At 39.7% G+C, this 25,909-nt stretch overlaps 4 protein-coding genes across 12 annotated transcripts; all 4 read right to left on the bottom strand.

The window, feature by feature from the left end:
* Positions 1 to 10: 10 nt before the first annotated feature.
* Positions 11 to 5,213, bottom strand: p2rx4b (purinergic receptor P2X, ligand-gated ion channel, 4b). The gene is made up of 12 exons (XM_018669418.2): positions 3,763 to 5,213; positions 3,468 to 3,615; positions 3,227 to 3,298; positions 1,842 to 1,914; positions 1,642 to 1,738; positions 1,470 to 1,550; positions 1,203 to 1,344; positions 872 to 1,008; positions 701 to 794; positions 536 to 601; positions 318 to 416; positions 11 to 188 (listed from the first exon to the last, which is right to left on the bottom strand). Exons 1-12 carry the CDS (start codon positions 3,903 to 3,905, stop codon positions 156 to 158), a joined length of 1,185 nt encoding a protein of 394 aa, XP_018524934.1. The 5' UTR covers positions 3,906 to 5,213; the 3' UTR covers positions 11 to 155.
* Positions 5,214 to 5,359: 146 nt separating this feature from the next.
* zbtb26 (zinc finger and BTB domain containing 26) lies at positions 5,360 to 8,682 on the bottom strand. Of its 2 annotated transcripts, none has more exons than XM_018669415.2 (2): positions 8,488 to 8,682; positions 5,360 to 7,478 (listed from the first exon to the last, which is right to left on the bottom strand). In XM_018669415.2, the coding sequence occupies exons 1-2, from the start codon at positions 8,592 to 8,594 to the stop codon at positions 6,122 to 6,124; spliced, it is 1,464 nt and encodes a 487-aa protein (XP_018524931.1). In that variant the 5' UTR covers positions 8,595 to 8,682; the 3' UTR covers positions 5,360 to 6,121. The 2 variants fall into 2 exon arrangements, with proteins under 2 accessions (XP_018524931.1, XP_018524932.1); XM_018669416.2 differs by having other exon boundaries at positions 8,546 to 8,632.
* A 209-nt stretch (positions 8,683 to 8,891) lies between these two features.
* On the bottom strand, positions 8,892 to 19,403 carry susd1 (sushi domain containing 1). 8 transcript variants are annotated; one of them, XM_051075135.1, is made up of 20 exons: positions 19,157 to 19,400; positions 18,492 to 18,698; positions 18,231 to 18,371; positions 16,390 to 16,545; positions 15,754 to 15,906; positions 14,760 to 14,939; positions 13,961 to 14,140; positions 13,578 to 13,757; positions 13,020 to 13,199; positions 12,719 to 12,898; positions 12,435 to 12,614; positions 12,142 to 12,321; positions 11,503 to 11,667; positions 11,264 to 11,358; positions 10,889 to 11,075; positions 10,638 to 10,731; positions 9,706 to 9,961; positions 9,576 to 9,615; positions 9,294 to 9,387; positions 8,892 to 8,993 (listed from the first exon to the last, which is right to left on the bottom strand). In XM_051075135.1, exons 2-20 carry the CDS (start codon positions 18,640 to 18,642, stop codon positions 8,975 to 8,977), a joined length of 2,811 nt encoding a protein of 936 aa, XP_050931092.1. In that variant the 5' UTR covers positions 18,643 to 18,698; positions 19,157 to 19,400; the 3' UTR covers positions 8,892 to 8,974. The 8 variants fall into 8 exon arrangements, with proteins under 8 accessions (XP_050931092.1, XP_050931093.1, XP_018525208.1 ...); XM_051075136.1 differs by having other exon boundaries at positions 18,492 to 18,649; XM_018669692.2 differs by having other exon boundaries at positions 18,492 to 18,683; positions 19,157 to 19,399.
* Positions 19,404 to 20,454: 1,051 nt separating this feature from the next.
* On the bottom strand, positions 20,455 to 24,267 carry si:ch211-12e13.12 (paralemmin-2). The gene is made up of 2 exons (XM_018668379.1): positions 24,188 to 24,267; positions 20,455 to 21,601 (listed from the first exon to the last, which is right to left on the bottom strand). The coding sequence occupies exon 2, from the start codon at positions 21,586 to 21,588 to the stop codon at positions 20,917 to 20,919; it is 672 nt and encodes a 223-aa protein (XP_018523895.1). The 5' UTR covers positions 21,589 to 21,601; positions 24,188 to 24,267; the 3' UTR covers positions 20,455 to 20,916.
* Positions 24,268 to 25,909: the final 1,642 nt, after the last annotated feature.

The following is a 25,909-nucleotide window of genomic DNA, read 5'->3' as shown; positions in this document are numbered from 1 at the left end:
ATTACTGATAAGGGCTAAAAGGTAAAATCAGAACATTTCTTACACCAATTCTTTACATTTACACATTTAACCCGTTTTATTGAAGAATTTAAATGACGTTGGAGACTGTTTTTTGGAGCAGATTCGGGTCACTCTCCCGTTTTGATGTAACCATGTTACTGAGTTCCGTAGGTGGTGCCCATTGACATCTGTATAATAAAATAGAAAGAAATAGATTAACTCTGAAATAGTGATTAGCTATATTTTTTCAATACTAATTACTTCCAACAGTGAGGAATGTATGTATTTATTGTAAAACTGAAGGTTTAGTCACTCACTGATTCAGAATCCTCACTCAGAGATGAGACTTTCTGTTTGTTGTAAAGATCTCTTTTCCTCATGCATGTCAACATGAACCAGTCAGTAACTACAGGAACCTGAGGTAAAATAATTAAAACATTCAAATTCTGCTTGTCATAATTTTTCCAGAGAAGTGTGTGTGTGTGTGTGTGTGTGTGTGTTTTTCCATGTTGCAGGACTGAACATGTATACTCACCAAACTGAGGAATGACAATGCTGCACCCAAGTTCACTATAGTTGGTACAATTCCAAATTTTCCAGCCTGTAAGATAGAAGACCCACCCACAAGGTACTGTCAGAGCAAAGAGAACACACACATTTTGATTAAGACACTACAATACAAGCTTTAGTCAGTCCTCACTGTTCCAAATACAATGACGTCAAACCGGATCCCATATGCTTTGATTAAAGTCCTGGTCTCCTCTCCATCTGCGGTTTTGTAATATTTGGCGAACCTAAAAGCAATATTCATTTTCTCAGTTTTGTCAGCTCCATCCATTTATTAATCATGCTGTGTCAAAAATAGTTTTACCTGAAGTTGTATCCAGGGGCCACATTATTGACAGGGTTTTTGTTGTCCAGTCTGCGGAAGCTATACTTGGGATAACACTTCCCAGCCCACCAGTCGAGGTCACAGCTCCAGTCAATAATAATACCAAGGATGCCACCCTTTATAAACACACAAAAACTAGAAAACTAAATTTATTATCTATGTATAAGTGGAGACAAGATCTGACCACTGAAAGTCAAAGGAGATAAACATTTGAGAGAAAATTATAAAATAATAGAAAATTATACAATACAATAAGGCACATTTTGAAAGATGGTTGTTATATGGTTGTTATATTTAATTGTGGCTGTACCTTCACAGCCATGTCTTGAAAGTCCTCTCCAGCCTCTGAGACAATGTGTTTGAGGCGGAATATGGGGCAGTCAGGGTCTGTTGCACGATTAAATTCACACCTCTTCAGGTATGAGGAGTTAATATGTGGTAGTATGTTTCTTCTGCAGGAGGAAGGAAGACATTTTATATAATGGCACACAATAAAACAGTATGTTTGCATATACTGTACTGATAAGAGCCTGCAGCTCTCTCCCAGGTCTTTTACCTTCAGATACAGTATACTGACCCGTGAAAATTAAACTTTGGGTATGTTACACTGTTTTTGATCAACACAGTGAAGTTCTCTGCTGTAGCCAGCAGTGCATGTCTGTGGGACAGGGAAACATCATGTCAAGCAAGCCATATCTACTGTATACTGCAGTTCCTTATAAATAATATAACATGGCATATATTCTTACTCAGGCAGCATAGTGTCTATTTCAAGAGGGCACCATGAGAGCACTTCACAGGTCTGGACAGTTGAGGAATAGTTGACACACAGTCCTGTTTGTATACCTGGGTGGAAAATAAATGCCAGCTGCTGTTTAATGTATGGTATTACAAAAATTTACCTGACTCATTTATTTTAGCATTTAAAGATGATATATCAAAAGCCTACCACTGCCTCGAGGATCACTGTGTCCCTCGATACAGTCACAATCATCCACGCAAGTCGTTGACTGACTTGGAAACTAGAGGAGAAATAATCAGTGTTAACCTGTCATTAATCAGCATTCAAACCTAATGTAACCCTGCTGGCATGAGGCTAGGATGTGTGCATGTGTGCAACATTTAGCTGTGTTAGTAAAGTTGGCTTATGCATGCTGAATTGGAGACTTGGACAATGCTAGCACATAAAAAAATGTCCAATAACTTAAAAAATCATCACACTGAAGTGATTAGTTGATCAATTGATTTGTCAACATTTATAACATCATTGATAAATGGGCCATCTTGGCAGTAGACATTTTGACTTGTCATAGCTCGAAAAGCACAGATGCAATTGGTTCCATTAACAGTGTTTTTTTTCCATTTAAGTCAGTAGTCTGTGTTATTTGTTTTGCAAGTATTTGGTCATATACCACAGCACTGGACAAATCCTGAAGCCCTCCACCTCCGATTCAGCCTCTCCATACACTTATGACAGTCCTTTGTTCTCTCCCCTCTTCTCTCTCTCTCTGTCTGTGTGTGTGTGTGTGTGTGTGTGTGTGTGTGTTGTGATTGCCTGCAGGTGCATCAGAGTCAGAGCAGACCAGTTGCATTTCATCTCCATAATCAAGCCTATTCAAATACTCAGACCTGCCATTCCCACCCTGTCAGAGACTCTGCTAACAGTCAATGTGCTGCCTTCAAGACAGATTATTACCTGTTTTTGCTACTTTGAACATTCTTGTTGTTTGTTCCTCTGCACTCATCCTGCTGTCCCCCAGCTCCCAACTCTGGTTACTTACTTATCTGCAATAAATATCCTTAACTTCATCCCTCTCTCATTTTATGACAATCATTTCAACTGTCAGTGCATTTCATTCAAAACCACAAATGAGAAGAAGAAAAGTCAGAAGATCACAACAGTCGTCAGGATTCATCCTTTGAGGATCATGTTTCACAGTAATTCATCCAGTGGTTGGACGAACTGATACTTCCATCCCTAGAGCTCTGCTGCTGTGTGACTAGCCAAACATTTGCCATTTCCAGCTTTCCAAATGTGAAGATCACATCATCCTCATTAGGATATCTATGGGCTTTGTACTATTGGTTGGACAAAACAAGAAATTTAAAGTTGTGACCTTGGGCTCTGGAAACTTGTGACGAACAAAATTATTCTTTGATATGTTAATTGATTAGCTGGGACAAATTTACAGATTAATCAGTACTGAAAATAATCATTAGCTGCAATCCTAAAATATACATTGCAAATTAGCCCAATCATATAATGTGAATCAACAAACCACGTTCATCTACTATGGTAACACAGTGTTAAAAGATATCATGTAACATCCATACCTCGGGACAACGTGACTGACTTTGTTTTGGGGTAACAACCATATTCGTTAACACAAAGAAGGAGCGGTCACCCTGTTAGACAGAAGAGCAGCACAAATGTCACACAGCAATGAAATAGTTAAAGTAACACTGTAGTAAATCACACTGTGTTGATCAGTTGAGCACCATTGTCATGTAGCGTGTACCACTGATGATAGGTTAGGACAGAGAGGGGTTATTAAGTTTGTGTGTCTTTAAATACCTGAGGAGGGATAACATAGTCAGCCACATCCCAAAATCGGGGGTCCATGTCAGAGGTGTTGGTGAAAGCAAAACCTTTCACTTTTGTGGTGACACTGCTGATGACAGTGTCTGTTTCCTGGTATGCCTTCTGCACCACACACACATACCTGCAGGTTTACAACAGCAGTGTTATACTTTAACAATGTAATCAAATCACAAGTCACCACACAGCCCATTACAGCAATAGTCTGTGACTAGTTTAGCTTTGGAACCACATTTTAATCAGTACAATGTATTTTTTTTTCATTACTTACCCCACCACATACAGCACCACCAGCAGCTGGGTGAACCTGAACACACATCCTACCCCTATATTTGGAATAACCAGTGTTTTTGGTGTTTCATAATAAAACAAGTACTCCACACATTTCTGGCAGCAGCCTGCAGACTTGCTCATTGCTGCACCACACACCAGCGATGGACTGTGCAATAATGATAAGTGGACAAAACTGCCCTTATTCAAATCATTGTATTCAAATCATGTTAACTGCATGAAGACATCTTTGACCTCATTTCAAATGTGGTGGACTGTGGACATAAAGTATGTTCAAACCAACCCCATGTGCAACACAGTATGTTGGACAATGAAACCTTTTCTTGTTGAGTTGAACAATAAATGATATTCAGTGGAGGAATAATGTCATTTTGAACAGAGCAGGTCAGCATCATAGTCAGCATCACAGTGTTTCTCTGAGGTGTGTTTGAGTTCATTTTTCTCCTCTGTAGTAATTTTGTGTCTCTGTGGTCGTTAAGCGCTCCTTTGTGGTTGTCTGGGTTCTGTTTGTGGTGATTTGAAGTTTCTTTGTAGTCATTTTGTGTCTCTTTGTGGTTGTTTTGTGTCTCTTGCTCAGTGTTTTGTGTGACATGTTGACTGGCTGATTGTACTTGTGTATTGCAAGATAGCCATTAATGACATCTGGTCAGGGACTACAAGAGTAAATTGGCCATTTTGGCTTAGTTCAGCACATTTGTACTTATGTTTACTTATGTTTGTTGTACATTAAACATCCCATAATCACTAAACTATTGAAACAGATAATAAATTCCACTTTTCATATCATATGTTAAGGTAAGACCTGTCTACATATAACATCACTGTGAATGTTTTAGTTTGTTTATGATCAGGACAGACATGATACATCAGGATGGGAATATGCATTCCTCCTAACAGTGCACTAAGCACAGAACACTGAAGGTGATCTCAGCACAGCTAATTCACAGTGACACAGTGAACTAGTGGTGCCGTCCCTGGCACTGACTCCAGTCCAATGACTGAACTGCTGTTGTGTGTCTGTACTGTACACACCCACAATGTAAATATACAGCATGACAGTTAAGACAAAAAGGACACAAGTTTATGATTTCATGTTGTGAAGGGAGGATGACAGGAGGGTGAAGCTGTCACTTTAACATGCAAAAGTGCACTGCTGTGTCCTCCTCTTTAGTAATCTACTAACTGGTCTGAAGATACACCTGCAGCAAACGTAATGAAACCTTTGTTAAAACAACTGACCACACATTTACATGCCACTTTCTGATAATCACACTGCAAACTCTCACTGATTAAAAAGTCTGTTAAACCAACCCTGCACACTGAGCAGGGTACAGGCTGAAACATTTGTGCTTGTTACTCTTTTGCATTGTAAATGAAAAACTACACAACAATAAGAAACTGCAACTCTCTCAGTCTTCTTACCATTGGAGTTCTGTTTTGAACATTTAGTTTCTAAACAATTGAACATCAGCGCTGCTGTATTAACATTTTGCATGCACTTCATTTTCAAGTTGTTGAATTCTGTGCATGTTTGTTGGAGAGAAGTGTATAACAACGTGAAATGCATGAAACCAACATTGGCTAAGAGTCAGGTTTTAATTTCACAACACACACTGACTTTCATGAACACAGGACAGATACATTGTCACTTTGGTCCAATAGTACCTCAGATATAAAGTCTGTATAAAAGAACCATTTCAGTTCACAAAACACTTTGGCATCCTATTTGTCACTGGTGTAGCTTGCCTTCAATTAAGTATTTTTATACCCACCCTCTTTCAAGTTTCTTTGACTTATGACGTCGATGTTGTCATATTCACACAGGTAAGACAGAGAGCCTACAGTAGACTGTATACACAATATACAAATGAATATTTTTCATTCTGCAATGTTTTTTTTCATTGGACACATCAGACACAAAGACATGTTAATTCATCAATAAAACTAATGATGTACAGTCATTATGTTTTGTGGTTCAGTGCTGAATTTTCAAGTATGATATGAAGGCATCTACAATGTATTGTATAAAAAATAAAAAAAATAGTCCACAGTAATGAAGCTACAATGAAATGAAGAGCAGGAAAGCTTCACCTTTCATGTTTATGTTGTCCAGTTTAAGCCATCAAAATGAGGCTGACACTGAAACCAGCCATCACATTCACTCACTTTATAATGCAATCATTGGCTTCATGCTCTGGCTTCACATAAACTGTGTCAGTTTCTTTAACTGTTACATTTACGATGACTCATTTGAGTAATGTCCCATCTGAGAGAAAATCTGCATCATGCCCATTTAAATAACTGATGGTATATATCTTCTAAAAAATGGTCCACAGATTTCATATTCGTCCAAAGTCAAAGTCAAGCCCCCCTTCGTGCAGGTTGCCTTCATTTGCGTTGTCAAAGCTGTTCTTCCCGTGGATCTGTTTAAGGTGCTTGCGAAGAACCGGCTTATGAGCAAACACCATGTCACAGTAGTTGCAGCGGTGGGGCTTGTCCCCACTGTGCAGGTTAAGGTGATCCAGCAAAGAGCACTTCTGTGTGAAGGTCTTACCACAGATTTTACACTGGAAGGGCTTGATGCCAGCGTGGACGCGCATGTGTCGGTGCAGATTGCCTTTTTGTGTGAAAGTCTTTCCGCACAGGAGGCACATGAAGAGTTTGTGCATTTTGAGGTGGTTGGCATAGTTCTCCAGCTGACGGAAGACCCGGGCGCACTTTGGGCACTGGTGGTACCACTGCAGAGGCTTGTCATAGTTCCTCTGGTGTGCGCTGTGTTTCTCTGCAGGAGGGGACGGTGGAGGCGGGGTGAGCGGGTATCCGGCCATGCCAGGTGGAACCGGCATCTCACTGCTGCGACTGTCCACAGTGGAGTTGATGAGCGAATGCTGGGGCTCTGGCGAGTGGAGGGCAGCAGGAGGGCTGGTGGGGAAGTGACCGGTGATGGAATTTTCTGCTACATCAGACACAGACTCCACCTTTACTATAGTGATGTCATTCTCCACTGCACCCTGCCTTGGGCGTCTGCTCAAAATCTGGAGAGGGGACTTAGGCTGTATAATGACATCATCATCGTCATCGTCGTCGTCGTCGTCATCATCATCATCATCATCACCATTGTTGTCGTCCTCAACCTGCTCCACCTCCTCCTCCTCCTCCTGATGGACAGTCCGCACCTGAGAGCGCTCCTGCTCTCTCTGGGCCTGGGAGGATAATCCCTCCTCCTTCTTCTCCTTCCTCATATCCACATTTACCTCCAGCTGGCGTGCAGCCTGAGGTTTAATGAACTTGCTGAGGGCCTGCGTGCACTGCTCCACAATGTGGCCCATTTGAAGGAAGCTGGCCACTGTTAGGTAATGCACCAGCTCCAGCTCTGGAAACTCCAGCTGGCCTGTGTAACAGGACAGCAGCAGCTGCCGGCCCACCTCTGCCTCCTGGATCATGGAGATCTGGACCTCCCTGGAGTCCTGCTGAAGGATGAACTGGTCTCTCAAAAAAGAAGAGCCAGCAGCAAAAACCACTTTATGACCAGGGACCTCCAGCTGGTTGATGCGCACAGTGACATCACAGAAGCGTCTCTGGTGTCGTAAGAGGTTCATCTTCTGCAGCATGGAGTCCCCAAACGTGGCGAATCGAAACTGCAGGATCACCTGGTTCTGGGCCATAGTGAACTGAAGGCCAGCAGCAGCACTGCACCTGTTTAACACAAATACAGACACTGTTGATATCTCCTTAAAAATCACATTATTAATTGTGTGAATTTGAACTAATGTAATTCAGATAGCAGGTAGACTTACCTACAAATAAACACACTGAATAAATTTATCTTAAGAGTACACAACTGTAGTCTCTCGCTCCTCACATTAAACTCTGTTTGTGAAGAGCGGCAAAGCCCATATAAAAAATAGAGATAAATAGCTAATGTATATAACTACCTACTAACTACTCATGTATACATGAGGTTGCGGTCCGAATCTCATCTTCATCATCAAACCTAGCTCATGCTGCTCTGATGAACGGAACCAGACTCAAGCGTGTCTGTTGAATACCGTTACGTTTCAATATAGCTATTTTAGTAAAACTGTTTCTGTTTCTCTCAGTTCGGGGTTTATCTACTCAAACAAAAGTTAATAACAAATAATTAAACTGAATCAATGTTTATTGCCAACTTTAAATTAACGTTATCTAGCTAACGTTAATTGGTCTACCTGACAGTGACACTGTGGAGCAGCGTGTAAACTGAAAAGACTGAATTTTTACAGCTGAACGCCGAATTATATTAAATGTTTGAGGAGGTCATCCCAGCTATAATACATTCATGATTCGTGATTCTAGACGGAGCTTGGTACTTGGTTGTCGCTGTCCGAGTCGAAAGGACGTACGGACGCAGCAACACTAGCCTAGCGCCGCCGGGAACGTACTGGCTTTCTTTAAAGCAAAATGTGTAGCATGCGCTTTACTCTATGGGTTTCAGCACCAGAAAAAACAATCTTGTACAAAGTGACTCTCCATGCTTAGCGCTAGCTGTAGCTGTATGTCAACAGTAAACCACAAATTGCCTCCATATTTCGGTTTGGCCTACTCCCCCACTCTTTAGCCAACATCTCAGGTTACCTGATACGACCTAACATTTAACGTACCGTCGCTAACTAACTAGCTATTGTATGTTTTTACTTTAGTTGACACAGTAATAAGTGTTGTGTACCTGTTAGCTCGTGTAAACAAACCCGTTATAGAAGGTTTGTTATCGGTGGGACACTGACCTGTGTCTGTCCGGGGATAAGGAGAAGCTGCTCCGGATGCAAAATCCATTTAAAGGCCCAGTACAAATGCACCTCACACACTCTCCCCTCTACTCCTACTCACCAATATGAACAGATTCGATTTTATTGCAGCGTGCTCCTAGTAGAGTCATTCAGTCTGGTGTGTGTACAATACAACATATATATATATATATATATATATATATATATATATATATATATATATATATATATATATATATATACACACACACACACACACACACATATACAAGTAATTGTCATTTCTGACTTCACTGCCTCACAGTGTTGCTGCTAGCTGCAAACACACATCAACGTCCAGTAATGAAAGGTAGAGAAAAGGTTTATTATAGTTATTTACAAAATGCTAAAAATTACAAGTAGAAAATAGGTTAGCATTAAGGGGTGTCATGTCTTCTTGAAATACCTAAAAAAAGAGAAAGAAAAGAAACAATCAGGTTATTAAACCACGTTTAGGTTGTGTATAGTGTTTGACATGAACTTGTAGCAACTGCCCATCATAGACTGGTGATATACTAAATTGTAATCAGTAACCTAATCCACTCTAATACCCACATTTATTGATCAAATATTTTTGCAAAAACAGTATTTTAATATAAATAGTTGGGTCTGAAATCTTTGTTTCATATTAATCCTGTATTTTGTGATGTCAGCTATAAATAGTATCAGATAGTATAATGGAGTTTGTGCTGTGTATCTTCCATACCAGGTGCAGCTGTATCCACCCAAAATGACCAAGGCAACTAGTCCTACTGATACAGCAGTAGACAGCAGTGAAACCCTCAGAACATAGGATGTACCTGCAACAAGGAAATGCTTTATGTGAGTAGTTGATGATGAAGCACTTTCTACATCTGCTTGTTTTTGCATTTTAAAATACTTTCTTTCCTTTTGTCGTAACTTCAGAACGTAATTAGGCAAAATGTCATTTCCCCAAATAAATCTCAATCAAAAGTCAATTCTAACTTTCACTACTACACTAAATTACCTTTTATTTCAGCCCACAGGACACAGGAACTTTTTAAATCCTAGGGGAGAAAGCATTCAGGTGATTTAACAGGTCAAGTCTGCTGCAGTTTACCAGTCAATACATTTTTATGTTGTACAGTTTCACCTACTGTTTTCCACTGACTGACAGCTCGTAAGATGATATAATAGTTTCTGCCATTCTCCAGAGGTGCATTATAGAAGCCTCCATAGTGAAGTCCATCCCCAACAGTAAAGTTCATCTCTGTTCTGACTTCTCTGACGTGGATCTGGGCAGTGATATACTCAGAGGAGGATTTACTTTTGCTTGAGGGGTCTGAGAGTCCAGGAGAGGAACAATCAAACACTATAATCTCCTCTACAGGAAGCACATACACTTGGTACAAACTGTCAAATGAAGAACAAAGAAAAAAAACTACTTTTTTTTTTGAAGGTGCAATACGGCATTTTAAGTTGACTATATAATGGTCATATTAATGTGGGTAATAATAAACAATTGAATAAACTGGGTTTTTTTGTTTGTTTGTTTGTTTTTAAACATAAATACCTAAATGAACAATACTAATACTGATCCCTTAAATTTGTTTTTAAAGAACTGTAACCAAGATACATACCATACTGGACATTTCAGTATGAAAATTAACTTGTCTGTGCTCTGTGGTGGACAAGTATGTAATGGTGATACTATCTTTGAACCTCAAATCTAGTGTGGCATTTCTATACTGACATTTCTTATTACTTATCAGCTGTCAACACCACAGAAAAGCAGTCCTACCTGCTTTTCTGTGGTGTTTGGATGACAGTGAATGTCAGTAGAGACATAGTGAGACACTGAGTTTAGCCATGAAAACTGGATGGAGACTGACTGGATTTTCATGCATGTTGAAGCAGTAGAAAGGTTTTGTCCAGGGGTTACGAATGTGTTACGAACTTGATTTGTTATTAGTTGTTTCCTAATGATTCAAGCAATATAAATTGTGGACACTGGTCATTTAAAGTATGAAGGTTCATGACTGTCACAGTTGGATGCTGTCCCTTGCCCCTTTGTCATCTTGGCTGTTACCTTATTGGGTCCAGCGTGTTGGCTGATCTGCGTAGCCTCAAAGTTGGTACAGGAGTCTCAAATTCTCTGTAGTAAACAACTGGTGCTGGAGGCACTGTTAAATGTTATTATACTTAATGTGCACTGCTCAGTATAAAGAGGAAATAAAGTGTAATTATTTCATTCCTACATATTTCCAGAGCAAAGCTAAAAACTGTAGGTTGTGTATTGATGCAGCAAATTATTATGTTAGACTGCCAGTACAGTGATACCTGGTAAACTGGTGTTAGTGGTGATGGTGGCTGTGAATCTGGCAGACACTGCAGTGATGGAGATGCTGTAGTTTGTGACTGGAAGCAGGTTGAGACAGAGATCCAACTGATCAGCCTTGGAGCTCAGAAACTGCTTCCTTTTATCATGAAAAGACCTCTGGTAGTCTCTTGACCCTATGTATGTCACCTGAAATGGTTACATGGAATGTGGCATCAGTCAGGATCACAAAACCTCCATAGATCAAAAAAATACAACATAAAACAAAAACAGTATGGTAATTGCATGGTAATGTAGAAAATGACTGAAAACAGCTGATGGTTGAGTAGAAACAATAGTCAAAGATAAGCACAGCAGATGATGATATGTCCTGTTACCTTGTAAACCTCTGTATCCTCCTCATACTTCTCTGCTCTCCAATGCACACATTTTTCATTGAGAACATATAGGTGATTGATAGGTGGCTTTATTTCTGTAAGAGACAAGAGAAAGAGAGTTCATCACACATCACACAAGTATCTATTTAGCACCTTTTATTTTGTGAGGCCTAATGAACATTGCAGCACACAGATGTTCCTAGTGGGGTTATGTTCACCTGCTATGCTCTCTTACTCACCTATGCATGTTAGAGTAGCTTTCTGCCACATCCCAGACATACCACACACAGAGACATTGCTGCCCCTCCAGCTGTGATATCCGTCCACACAGCGGTGAATCACTACACTTCTGTTATGCCACACAACCTCTGAGTTGGCAAGGAAGGGAACTGGGCCACATTTAGCTGAAAAAAAGAAAGATAGTGGCACTAAATGACAGATTAACTCAAAAATAGCAGCAAATAACCCACAAAGTGTTTCATTTGCTTTGCAATCTGCACCTAAAGGAAACCCAAAACATTAAAAATACAAGCAAGAAGTAATAAAAAAATGATAAAAACTAAGCTGTACACATTTCATTATGAGGTTTTGTATGCACGGTTAATATATATTTTACACATTTGCGTGCCTATCATTGTGTGGGTTCTCAGTGATCTCCACTGGAAGAGTGGTAAAAGCCAATCTGCAGCATCGTTCCATAAGATTTACCTCAAAACTCAAGATAGTCACTGAGCATGTAGAACCCAAGCAGAGATAGACAAAACAAACATACAAATTATCAACAGAAATGCAACAATAAAATATTAATAATCACAATAAAGACTTCTCCACAGTTGAATAGATGCATGTCTATGTATAGAGATCACTGATCACTGTACCTCGGCACTTTGCAGATATTTTCCCCCACTCTCCTGATATTGAACATACTGACAAATTATTTCCACTCGTCAGGTAAAATCCATCCATACACTCATACAACACCACGCTTCCCGGTCTGCTGGTGTGGTCCCACAGGAGGTTAGTATGGGGAAGGATTAGTGGGGGACCACAGCTTATTTCTGCACACAGACATGAATTAGCACAGACTGTGGGGTCTCAACAGGCTTTCAAATCCTGACAGCTGGTGAATGCAACACACAGAGAAGAGTATATCTGTCATCAGACATTGCACCTTCACACCATAGATCAATATTCTCCCACTGGCCATTCTCTCCACATATTGAGTAGTTTTTCTGGCCTCTGGTGCGATATCCTTCATCACATTGGTAGGACACCACGCTGCCAATGTGTGATCTGCCATCCCATAGTATTTTAGAATGAGGTTTAAAAACAGGCTCTTGACAACTGATTTCTACAACAAAAACACAGCAAGTCATTATAGGTCACTGGCACTGTGATATAGATACACATACTCAACACACTTATGCATAGATAAATAGTCAATGTCATTATCACCTTGACAGAGCATAGATGCCTCATCCCATCCTCCACTGGCAGTGCAAACTGATACATTTCCCCCTCCAACACTGTGATATCCAGATTTACACTGATAAACAACTTGAGAGCCCACAGTGGAAATTTTATCCCACAGCATGACAGAGTGAGGGATGGGTGGGGGCACACCGCATTGAACTTCTACAGGGATGCAAATGACATCATTTAACAGAGTGGAAATGGTTATTATTTGACTCTGGACAACAGAAGGAGAAAGTAATACCAACTACAGCACTGATGATATTTTGGAGTGAGTTGTTACCTAGGCATGTGATGTTTGGCTTTGTCCAGTAACCATTAATTGTGCACTGTGATGCATTATTTCCTTCACTGTGATAAAATCCTGTTTTACAGTAGTAAGTCACTGTACTTCCAATGGTGGAGCTGCCATTCCACACTTGCCCTGTGTGGGGCAGTATAGGAGGATCCCCACATAATATCTCTGGGACAGGAAATACATATAGACACACATAACATTTTGAGGTCAAGTTTCATTCCAATAAATTCTTTACAGTTTGACAAAAGTGCTGCTTATGTTCACATGGACCTCCACATTCATGCAACTCTCACACAGTTGATTTCACCTATGCTGACTGTGGACTGTGTGACTGTGTGGGCATGCACACACTAATCAGACAGGATAAATGAAAACACCTGTGTGGGTGTGTATTGTAAAATACTGTTAATTAAGGCATATTTTTTTCCTAAAACTGATTATACATAATAGATACACAGAATAGAAAACACAACAAAAGGTTTCCAACCTTTTAACAATAGGAAGGAAAACAATTTCAGCTGTCTCATGTATTGTTTGAATTACCTTGGCATGACAGAGATGGAGGTGTCCACTGACCGTTTTCATTACAGACTGATACATTATGTCCTCCTTTGTTCAAAAAGCCCTGTTTACAGAAATAGAGCACAGTGCTGCCAGGAGCTGTGTTACCGTCCCACACCTGCTCAGTGGATTCACTTATAGGAGGACTTCCACACAAAGTCTCTATGTGGAATAAAACACACCACAACCATGAAATATGAACACCGGGATTTGGATTCACTCACTTCAAGTTTACTTATTTATCTATGTGAACAGCAGAACGATAAATGGGAAAGATGAGGGTTTTTTGGAAGTATGAGTGGATCTATAATTAGCCCTCAAAAGCAGAAAACCACTAAAATGATCTGATAAAACAGTTACTGTACCTTGGCAGAGCACAGACGGCTCTTCCCACTGTCCCATAGCAATACAAATGGAGACATTTCCCTTTCCAACATTATGATAGCCAGAGTTACACTGATAAACCACCTCAGTGCCCATCCTTGAGCTGTTATTCCACAGCATATGAGAGTGAGGGATGGCAGGGGGAGAGCCACAGTCAACCTCTGAGAACCACAGTAATGACATGCTGCATGAAACTTATTTAAAGAAAATCATGGGATGAAGACTCTACAGCCATGCTGGCAGATCAGAGAGGCTGTACTCGCACAAAATGCTAACATTAGCATGCTAACATACTCACAGTGACAATGCTGATGTTTATCAGATATAATACTTACCAGGTTCACCATCTTAGTTTAGCATGTTAGTGTGCTAATATTTGCTTATTAGTGCCTAAAACAGTGTTCATCTAAAGCTGATGGAAATATAATTTGGTCAGGAACCAAAGTAAAATCATGACCTGATAATGATGCTAAATGAAAAGATCATTTTAAGATATTACAGTTCATCCCGAGGTGTAAACCAAATTTCATGGCAGTCCATCCATTGCTTGTCTGGAACAAAGTGATGTGCAGACTGAAACTGTCATCCTTAGAAAGATACAATCAGTATTGCAAATTATTAACAGTTACAATGTGATAAATTTGGCAGTTTATAAAAGTACGTAGCTGACATTAAATCATCAAGCCCCATAATGCATTTCAATGACTCATTAGAAATCCAGAAAAGCCTAACAATCAGTAACACTCCTCTCTAGATCATGAATGATTAGTATTTTGTTACCTTCACAGACCATCGTTAGTCCTCTCCACAGTCCATTAACTCCACACACAGAGGTGTTGTCGCCTCTCGCCCAAATGAAGCCTTCATCACAGGCAAATGTGGCTACATTGCCATATGTGGTCCCTGTGACTGACAACAGCACTGTGTCCTCCACTGAGGCAGGTGGGCCACAGTCAACCACTGAGTGGAGCAAAAACATAAAACACTATATTTTAGATCCAGCTTCTCTCCATCTGGTCATCTCCATTGATTCCTCATTCAGGAGGGACTAATACACCAGCCAGATAATACTTCTGCAGTAAGTGAGTGCTTTGGAATTACCTGCGTTCATATATAAAGTTGTCTGAAAATATGGTCAGATCTTCATCTCAGTTACAATCATAAACAAAGACAGTGTCTTGTTCATACTGAATAAATGATTCAAACATTCACAGTGTAGATATGTGAACCCCTCCACTAATGACACCAACAAAAGCTAACTGGAGGACTTAGCAAACCTGGAGACCTGGGGAAGTGAGTTCATGAGTTCAGTAGTAGTTATGTGATGCCACAATGGCCCTAAAGACTGAAGTAAGTCTACAACAGACTGACCTCAGACAATGAAAATCCACTTTTTGGAGTGGCCCAGTCTGAGCCCAGTCTGTTCACACCAGACACCTTTAGAAAATGTCTGAGCTGAATCAGTTCTGTGTGGAATAATGGTCCAAAGTTCTTCTTGGACCATTGGGCAGGTCTGAGCTGTAGCTGACAGAAGAGCTTGAATGAGGTCATTGTGACCAAAGGAGGTTCAAGCAGCTATTAAATCCAAGAATTCACTCATTTCTTTCCACCATGTGAATGTTCAATGGTATTCAACAAAAACACGAAAGATTCTAATTGGCAGTTCACATACTTTGTCACTGTATAAAGTGTATAGTCCATCTTGTTGTAGTCCATCTTGTTATAGTACAGTACATAGTATAGTATTTTACAAATGTCATCAATGCATTTTCACCTTTGCAGAAAGCTTTGTCTCTTTGAGGATGAAAAGGCTCAACTCCATTGTGGACTTGGTATCCCAGCTGACAGCTGCACTCAAAACTGCCGTCAAGGTTCCTGCACTGACCTCCCTCTCCACACAGGTTTGTGATCCTGCACTCGTCAATGTCTGCAGAGCCAGTGAGAATGGGAAACAGTGTATGTGAATTAATAACACTCATGGCATCCATTTGGTAAAGGTCCAAACACTAATTTCAGGAAGAGAGTCACCACTCTACAATGATTTATTTAAAAGATTACCTCTCTGAAATAAATAATGTATCTTTTAAAACAAAACGTCTGTGTGTGTACTAACTTTAGCCTTTAAATAATTTAGATTCACTCGTAATCTTTTAAAAGACTGAGGCAAAATGGTGACAAAATGCATCACCTTACGTGTAGAATTCTATGATTACATTAATACACATGACTACTAGATTTATGTTGACACATTTTCAGTCAACATTTTTTAATCCCTGCTGTGAGAGAATGTATTTATATTTCACCTATTGTATATACTGTATTGGATTTCATGATACAGTTTTTGGCTTATTCCCTTTTCTGTAGATGTATGCCTTTGACAGCCCTATAAAAGACAGTGTAAAACACTCACCCTGGCAATGGGTTCCATCATTTGGGATAAAGATGGCCATGTTGTTAGAAGGACTGTAGCCAGACAGGCAGGTACAGTAGTAGCTGCCATATGTGTTGTGGCATGTGGTGTGCTGCCCACAGATCTTACTGGCTCCTATCTGGCACTCATCTTTATCTGAAAGACAAAAATAAAAACATTTATTGTATTTAAACCTAGAAGAGAGGGAGTTGAAATACATTTTCTTATTCTCCTTAAGCTGTATTCATTGATTTTTAGCCATGCTACTAATATGGCTCTAAGGATGGCAATGTTGGTTTTTCTGTCAGTTGGTAGATCTGCTACTTTGGTCCAGACTGAACTATCTAACAACAAAAATCAACAAAACAACAACAATGAGATGGACTGCCATGAAACTTTTTTTTTTTTTTTTTTTTTTTACAGACATTCATGGTTCATAGACTCTTACTCAAATTGATAGCAGCATGAAGCAGCAGATAAAGCAGGTTAACTAAATAGTATCTACTGAGAATCATAATAGTTTTCAATATACGGTCTATTTTCCATTCTTACATGCTTTAGACTTGAGGATTGATATCAGGTCCAAAACTTGATCCTAATGTCCCATAGGAGAGACAATAAGGCTGCAAAAAGAAGGTCCATTTACCCACTCACATAAAATTTTCTGTTTTGTTTCAATGCAGCAACAGAAAATACATGTTTTGACCACTTGGGGAACAAGCTGTAAACATTGATATCACCCTAAAAAGTTGATATGGTGAGCATATCAGAAAACTGTGGCCTACTCACATATCAAGCAGACACAGTGCAACATTTACATGTATTTGGAGTTGTGTTGCTGGGCTGACCCAATGATTCCAAGCATCAAAACTTCACCCGTTGTTAATTGAAATTATTATATATATCTAACCACAAAATTTCCAAATGGCCTGTGAAATAAGAAATGGTAATCCAACATTACTTACCATGCTTCAACATTAATTACTATTAGTTATTCCAGACAAAGACATGTAATCGCAGTGATAGTTTTGTGTGTCACGTTATCAGCACTGACACTGGGATGGTGACAGACTAACATGTAATCATGTTAGCAAGTTAAAGTCAAGAGTCAGGAATAATTTCCAAATTTGAGAAGATGATCCCCAAGAAGTCAAATGCCTGATAGGTGCCAAAAGTAACTAGTATATCACAAATCTACAATGGGTCCTCTGGCCCTGAGTAGACTGAACCAAAAGAGGAAAGCTGTGTAGTTATTGAAACCAAAATAATGAGATGAGAGACACTAAACAGCTCTGTAGAACAGAGAGGAACTGCAGTGTCAGGTGATAACTCTCTTTGGTATGTCACTATGGTGGGCACCTTCCACATTACACATAGTTACTTGATCCATTGTTAGTTCATATATATTAGTTAGAGCAGTTTTAATAGAATTTAATATAATGTTAGAAAAAACAACAAAAGTTAGGGTGGCATGGTGTTACAGCGGTTAGTACTGTCACTTCACAGCAAGAAGGTTGCGGGTTCGAGCCCTCTGTGTGGAGTTTGTATGTTCTCCCTGTGTCTGTGTGGGTTCTCTCCCGGTACTCTGGCTTCCTCCCACAGGCCAAAGAAATGTAGTTTAGGTTAACTGGTGACTCTAAATTACCTGTAGGTGTGAATGTGAGAGTGATTGGTTGTTTGTCTATATGTGTTGGCTCTGCGATGGACTGACGATCTGTCCAGGGTGTACCCCGCCTCTCACCCAACGTCATCTGAGATAGGCTCCAGCCCCTCTGCGACCCTTAACATATAAGCGGTATAGATAACGGCTGGATTAATGGACAACAAAAGTTTCTTCCTACCTTGACAGAAGGTTCTGCCATTTCCAACAAACCCGTACTTGCAGTTACAAACTTTGCCAGAGCTGTCTGATTTGTTGTCACATGTGGCGTTAGCGTGGCAGGTGGCACACACATCTAGAGTTTGGCCTACTGCTGGAATACCTGACAGGATAGAGAGAGCATCCATCAGTCACTATCCTCAAAGATTTTTGTATCATTCTCCAGTTAATAAATAATAACCAAATGGTAATGATGAAGAAAAATTATCATCAGTATTCTCACCTGCAACAACACAGAGCAGAAAAACCACAATCATTGTTCTGTTCGTCTTGTGAGTCCTCTGAGAGAGTAGTTCTGCTGTTCTCTGTACTTCACTTAAAATCCTCATTCCCATCTTCTTTTTTTCAATTTTTACTTCCGTCTTGTGGACCATGATGACGCTGAATGCATTTGATAACCAGGATTGAGAGGACTCTGTGAGTGGGTGAGCTGAGGTCAGCAAGAGAAATAACTTCTTTTCTCAATGGTCTTCTTTTAGCTGGTGGTTTTTGTGGCTTTCATCTGTCATTCTCTGACACATTCAGTTACACTACACATGTGCTGATGACACACTCAGTGCTCACTCTGGTGAACTGCACACTCATGTTGCTGGGCTGATAAAGGCTATATTTAGTCTAACAAAAGTGCTGGATCCCCTTTAACAAACGTGTGTCAATTTGTAACACACTAACCACACATTTACTATGTATGTAAAAAAACTGACAGGAAGGTACTGACATGATGTACAAACAATTACTACTGAGAACAACTAAATATTAAATAATAACACTACTATACTACTATTATAGACAAAAATTAATGATTATCATGGTGCACCGGAACCTTAAAATACTTATTAAATTAAAGGTGGCTCAATTAATCTTTTATTATAATCCACAAACATATACCTTAAAGAAGTAAGTCCTTCTTCGTCCTACCACAGGGTCTGTAGTGGTTGCTGGGGGGACGTCAGTTGGTGTGTTGTGGGAGTGAGAGATAAGTCTGGTGAGCTGCTATCTCTCTGCCCAGCAGGGTCCTAACTAGGGTCTCACTGTCACTCAAATGAGTAAGCTACAGTATACCACTTCATATCAGTGCCTGCTGGATCTGATGGAGTAACCCTGGTCTGTTCCTCAGAGCAGCCAGCCTCCAAAACCTCTCTGTCTGAATCCAAGACCAGCGTGGCAGATCTGTCTGTTTGTGCAGACTCACATTTGACTAGATTTGGACAGGATACAGTGTAAAGAGTCAAAGTCAGCAGGGAGCTAAGGTTAATCATCCTGCACTGAATGTCCAAGAGATCCCTGATTAGTGAAACAACGTGGCAGTAGAATCCATCTTTTCTCCTGAATTTTCTTTGTCACTTGGTGTATGTTGCCATTGCTAATTAACCAGTTCAATAGGAAACTGAAAAACCAGTAGTATAGTCAGCAACACTTATGTCAATAAACTGGCTTATTTATAGCAAATTACTGTTGAGTTAGATTTTGGCACATTAACACAAATTCTGTTGGAACACCCCTTAGTAAAATCATATATGAAAATTGTTTTTATTATCAACTGTACCAGTGGTGCAAAGTCACCTTGCAGCCACACATCTGTGAATAGTGTGAAATGATTGTGAAGCATGAATGAAACAACTGATTTCAATTAGCTTATGTAAGTCTGACTCATTTCAGTACTCTGCCTGAATTATCGCTGTACTTCATAGACCAAAGATGCAACACAGGATTTTGTCTTTGTAAAAACCTTACACCTTATGTAACCTAAAGTATGAACTGGCCTGAGGATAAAGTTGACTGGTGAGAGGCACGCCATCTCCTGTTGGCTGGTGTTGACACATTGCTACCACCACCATCTATCAGTCAGTGGAACAGCATGGAACCACTGACGAGACTGTGTTTTGAAACTGCATTGCATGCTTGTACCAGGGCATGAGTGTCCTCCTATGTGCAAAATGGGGACCCACCCATAAAAACACTCCATGCTGCTACTAGAGGTCAAAAACTCTTCTAGTGCAGAACCCAGTGCAAACTGAACCAAGATTGCTGGATTTACTCATTGCACAATACTTCAGCTTCATGATGCAGTTATTGTACATTCTTATATTTTGCAATATTAGCAGTGTTATTCTATAGCCCATGGCTGAACCAAGTGGGTACATAAATAATCTAACTACACACACAATGTTACTTATTGAGGTTTCTTTTATTTGATATTAGCACCTGATCTTTCAAGACCTTCTATGTATCACAGTCTGTCATTTAGATCAAATATTAGAGGAACATGCATTTTAGTATCAAAATTTTCAGTGATATGTTTTTTAAACTTAAAATTACTATGTTAAATCACACAGTCACATTAAGGAAGCACTAAACCTCTCAACATACAAACTGTAAATTTCATATTCAAATGAATCTGTGGTTAAAAATATTTTTGCTGGTTGATTGTTTATGATGTCCCATGATGGCTCTGTAAAATCACTGCAAGAAATTTTTAATAAAAGAAACGTTCTTACACTTTTCCCACTGTATCTCATCATAACTGCACATGTGCCCTGTGCCTCAACAGGAACATATGTAAAAGCTCAGAGCACAGAGACCTCTTGGATGGCTCACAGTCCTGATCTTGGACTCTGAAGATTTCAAACCTGTGACCTCCTGCATGGTCATAAAAGGGTGCAGAAACAGCAGCGTCTCTTTTCATGTGGAGTCTTAACTTCCTCATGAGGAGGTGCTTCAGGAGCTGGAGATTCCCCCTTACACTCTGACACTGAACCGCTGGATGTTGACAACAGCCTTCCACAAACCAGGTCAGCAGCTTTTCCATCCATCACAGACAAATCTGTCACAGTTTTTTCTCTTAGTGACATGTCTCCATCATCATCATCATCTATCAGCACAAACTCCTTCAGGTAAACCATCCCCACCCCGTGGAGACTGTGACTCTCTGCTGATTCCTCCATGATGTGGGCGTCCACAAACGTCAGAGTTGAGGTCTCTGTCAGGGTCTCATGTGGGTCTGTAGAGTTGTCTTCTGGCCCCGAGTAGGCCTGGCTGCTCGAATCCATTGTCCATGTGGAGTTCCTGTTCATACTCTCGTCTTTAAGGCTGTACCTCTGGTCTTGACTTTTAGAGGTGATGTCTGGCATCTTGCCTGTGTCATCATGGTTGGTGACCTGGTCTCTCCTATTGTGGGAACCATTCTCTGTGGCATGGCCATTCCCAGGACACATCTTAAAGGCTACCTTCTGGCAGTCATGGTAAACCTGCACACTACTGCTCCCTGTTGGAGAAGTGAGAGGGATGCTGGCAGTGTCGCCCTTTCCTTGCTTCTTCATGTATTTTCTGTTGCTGCATTGAAACAAAACAGAAAATTTTATGTGAGTGGGTAAATGGACCTTCTTTTGCAGCCTTATTGTCTCTCCTATGGGACACTAGGATCAAGTTTTGGACCTGATATCAATCCTCAAGTCTAAAGCATGTAAGAATGGAAAATAGACCGTATATTGAAAATTATTATGATTCTCAATAGATACTATTTAGTTAACCTGCTTCATCTGCTGATTCATGCTGCTATCAATTTGAGACTAACAAACTAAGCGGGAAACCTGTTAGCTGATGTAACTAGAGACACTGTTATAAACATTGTCATTATCTGACAGCCTGTGAATGAGAGTAAATGTTAAAACTGTATGTTAAAACATACCAAAATAGAAAATGTCTGTGTTTGGCACAAATTTTGGTACAGACATTCATGGTGCCCAGAGGATGAATTGCAATGCCTTTAGCCACCACCTAACTCTTCCTCCAGACCCACCACAACCTTGACATTAGGGGTTTTGAGTAAAATGATTTGATAACTACTGCAAAGTTGCCATGACATTTTGATGACTTTGATGATCCCTTAACCTATAATGAAGAACCATCATCAAGTTTACTAATGTTGCCTTATGACCAAAGACCTGAAAAACTAACGACGTTCTACTAGTGACTAATGACAGGCCTCAGCATGAGCCTCAGTGCTCCTTGTCACATATTCTCATAGTTTCTGGACATCTACTGGAGGGATGGACATATTTCCTCATCTGGCATTTTGAGGAGTTGGAGAGCAACATAATGACATGAACATGTTGCTCCAAAATGTCACCTAGATGTTCAGCTGGTTTAAAATCTTTTGATTTTCATAGTCATCAAACCAGTCAGTGAGCTACGTATGGACACATCTACATTTGTTGTGCTTTTCTGCTCATTTATTCTGTTTTTCTTTTCTATTCTGTATTTTTTCTTTAACTTTCACCTGTCCATCATTATTGTGCCATTACAGATTACATACAGTGTGATAGACGATTTGATCCATATGACCCATCCATAGTATACCAGGGACGGATTATGAGATAATGGGCCTCTGGGCACAGATATGTGGTCATTTTGCATCTTATTGGGGTAAATTAGTCTCTCTTTGTGGTTGATTGGTTTACCTTCCAACAAGAAATAATGCTTCAGACAGAGGCTCCAGGAAAGGTGGCCAGTAGACCTTCCATATAATTTACATGTAATTAAAGTGCAGTATTAATGTTGTTCACATCTCTAACTTGCACAGCAACTAGGACAGGTAATAGTACGTGCAATGAAGTTGTTTTATGAACAACAGTGGACCGGTATGAGGGAACAAGCTGTCATTTAGTATTGGCCTCTCTGAATAAATAAAAGAAGCTGGTACTTTTAAAAGAAGCAAAAAATAACTTAAATTCCCTGAGGATCAGCTCTTTGAAGAAGGAGACAGACGAACTCCTCTAAAGTGCTCTAACCAAGGAGGGAGTGTGTGTTTAACACGCACACACACACACACCCTTGCCATCTCCACACAGAGACAGCATTTCAGATGAAGTGAAAAATGCATCACTCTTCAGAACATAGTTTAGGTTGAATGTCAGATGCTTTAAAGGTTCAAAATTAAGCTATCAGCCAGAGCTTTGGAACTAGAAAGTTATATTTCTGTCACATCTCAATGTGTACATTTAGTTTCATGATACGTTTTTGAAAGAAGAGCACATTTGACATATATAAATATATCATCTCATGCCAAATGAGATGTTTACAGTAAGCACCATTAAAAGACTGCTTTATTCTTTTATGGCGCTACATGATAAATGTACTGCTATAGAAGCTCCACAGACTGACCCTCTTACACTTGACTGACTCATATGCATGACAGAATCAGGACTCTATAAATGAATAATAACGGCAATGTACATGTTCAAGCAACTGACAGCGTGCTCCACTCCAGCTTGTGGTGGGGACTGAACAACAATAGATGAAAAATAGATAAGATTAAACACACTCATTCCATTACTGCTTTAGTTTGCACTTGGTTGGTGCCTCTTTTGTATCACTGGTGACTACAGGCATGCTGACAACAGCTTATTCTGGCAGAGGAAACTTATACTAGCAGGACAAAGAGAAATTAGACAGTAAGGGTATGTCAAGTATTTATAGTTGACATTTATACCCTCAAAACAGTGTTTATTTTCCTCAACATATCTGTCATCCAACCCTAATGTCTTAAATTAACGCTGTGTTAAACACCCATGATTCCCCTTAGTATAAACAATCACAGCCAACCACAATCTGAAGCATTTTATTCAAAAGTTCCTTTTGTAGAATGATAGAAAATTTCTGTAGCACAATTTATCCTTTCTTCTTAATCTTCTTTTGGCAATGAATACTGTTAGATGAGTGTCACTGCTAACAGACACACCATACAGGAGTTACACAACATACTTAGCACTGTCCTGTACACTATCCAGACTATTAGTGATTATATATGTGATTATATCAATCATAGAAATGATGTAACAATAACAGATGCAGGATCATACATGCAGAAGTTTTTCATTGAAATCCACTTAAATTCAAATATTTGAAAAATGCTTTTACCTCAAGCCACAGCCGAACCCTGCTCCCCTGAAGTCTCTGTAATGAGAATCACATGGCAGAGGTGGGATGACCCTGCGTGCGTCCCGTTGATCTCCCGTGCAGCTGCTGAAACTGATTTCTCCTCTGCCAAACATAGATTCTTCACACACACCCTCCCCTCATCTAATGGCCTACTATAACTGTACACAGTGCGTGTGCAGCGAGGCAGTCACGGGATGTTCCACAGATTTCTAATCACTCTGGCAAAACTGTTTATTTTTTTAAAATCTTTTGTTACTTAAGCTTTTCTTTTATACCATGTGATTACCATAGAATGATGTCCACATTTATACAGTGGCACATATTAACACCTGGAAACCAGAAATCAAGGAAGACATTCCCTTTTCGGAGAACTGCTTTCATTAAATCAAAAAGCAGTATAAGAAAAAAGTAACATACTAAGAAACTTAGTTCCATATACCAGTTTTATTACTCTTCCTCTAACTCTCAGCAAGAAAGTGAGTGAGTATATTTCCCAAAATGTCAAATTCTTTCCTCAGTATGTTGTTAATCTCTTTAAATCATCTCAGAAAACCACAGATTAAACCTTCAGTCTTTTCTTCTCCTCTTGTGTGCAAGAAATTGTTCCAGAAACCATCATCTCCCTGATTCCATTTTGAAATGTTGTGGTGGTGCAGGGATGCATGAAAAGCCACTTCTCTCAGTCCCATGCACTGAATGTGTTCCAATAAATAATACAGGAGGACAGACCTTCACATACATGAAAGCTGCAAATAGCATTATCAAAGGGATCAAATATTGGAAAGTCTTCATGCCCTGTAGGGATGATGTCTACATTAGCCTAGCATAGTCAATGGGTAGACATGGCATCTGACAAAGTGCTCATGTACAGTAGATCTATGAAACCTACAGCACAAGGTCCTGTTGATAAAACTAATCAGGAAACTCAATCCAAAAACAATTGAGTATCTGACAAGAACACATTAATGTCCTTAAAATGATTGTGTTAGAATAAACTGAATGTAATTAAGTCATCATTAGAGGAATAGTTTGACATTGTGAGAAATACACTTGTTTGCTTTCTTGCTGAGTCAGATGTGAAAATCAATACCATTCTCATGTCTGTACAGTAATTATGGCCTGCAGAAGGAAATTAGCTTACCTTAAGGAATCAAAGGAATCAAAGTAGATGGAAACAGCTAGCCTAGCCCTGTTAAAAGTTCAAAAATAAATATACAGAGAAGTCTAAAATTCCTAATTTGCTTATTGTAAACATAAAGAGCAGCGACCACGTGCAGGTGTTGGTGGACATTTTATTTTTATTTAACTTTGGATGGAGCTGGCCTGTTTCCCTGTGCTACCAGTCTTTATGCTAAGCTAAGCTAAGTGCCTCCTGGCTGCAGCTCAGTACTTACACGGACTGTAAAGTGGTAATTGAATGTCTCATCTACTGAACCTCTCAACAAGAGAGTGCAAAAGTATGTTTTCCAAAATGTTGAACTATTGAATCTGTGCATTTCCTGTTACGACATGTGTCTGTCATGAAAAACGATGTTGGGTGTATATATAACCAGAAAACAGCCATTTACTGTAGATACTGGTATGTGTTTAACCCCAAAATTTATTAAGTCTAACATGCTCCAGTTAGTCTATGCTGTGGGTGATGTTCTGTACATGTCACAATTTGTACTGTAACAAATGTCTGTTTTCAGCATCAATGAC

The sequence above is a fragment of the Lates calcarifer genome, linkage group LG13 (assembly GCF_001640805.2).
Source record: "Lates calcarifer isolate ASB-BC8 linkage group LG13, TLL_Latcal_v3, whole genome shotgun sequence".
Classification (NCBI taxonomy): Eukaryota; Metazoa; Chordata; class Actinopteri; family Centropomidae; genus Lates; species Lates calcarifer.
Note: the sequence above shows the minus strand (reverse complement) of the source record. Positions and strands in the feature narration are given on the sequence as shown.

Bases quoted from the DNA above. Each gene is read 5' to 3' on its own strand.
- si:ch211-12e13.12 (XM_018668379.1), bottom strand. From the start codon at position 21,588: ATGAAGAAGCAAGGAAAGGGCGACACTGCCAGCATCCCTCTCACTTCT.
- p2rx4b (XM_018669418.2), bottom strand. From the start codon at position 3,905: ATGAGCAAGTCTGCAGGCTGCTGCCAGAAATGTGTGGAGTACTTGTTT. The intron at 1,551-1,641 runs GTAAGAATATAT...CCTGTCCCACAG, and splicing joins ATAGACACTATGCTGCCTGA to ACATGCACTGCTGGCTACAG. The intron at 795-871 runs GTAAAACTATTT...TATTGCTTTTAG, and splicing joins GCCCCTGGATACAACTTCAG to GTTCGCCAAATATTACAAAA.
- susd1 (XM_051075135.1), bottom strand. From the start codon at position 18,642: ATGGTCCACAAGACGGAAGTAAAAATTGAAAAAAAGAAGATGGGAATG. The intron at 12,322-12,434 runs GTGCAATGTCTG...GTCTGTGTGCAG, and splicing joins TATTGATCTATGGTGTGAAG to AAATAAGCTGTGGTCCCCCA. The intron at 9,388-9,575 runs GTAATTTAGTGT...TCCTTGTTGCAG, and splicing joins CCTGTGGGCTGAAATAAAAG to GTACATCCTATGTTCTGAGG.
- zbtb26 (XM_018669415.2), bottom strand. From the start codon at position 8,594: ATGGATTTTGCATCCGGAGCAGCTTCTCCTTATCCCCGGACAGACACA. The intron at 7,479-8,487 runs GTACACAACACT...TGTGTTAAACAG, and splicing joins TTGTTTACACGAGCTAACAG to GTGCAGTGCTGCTGCTGGCC.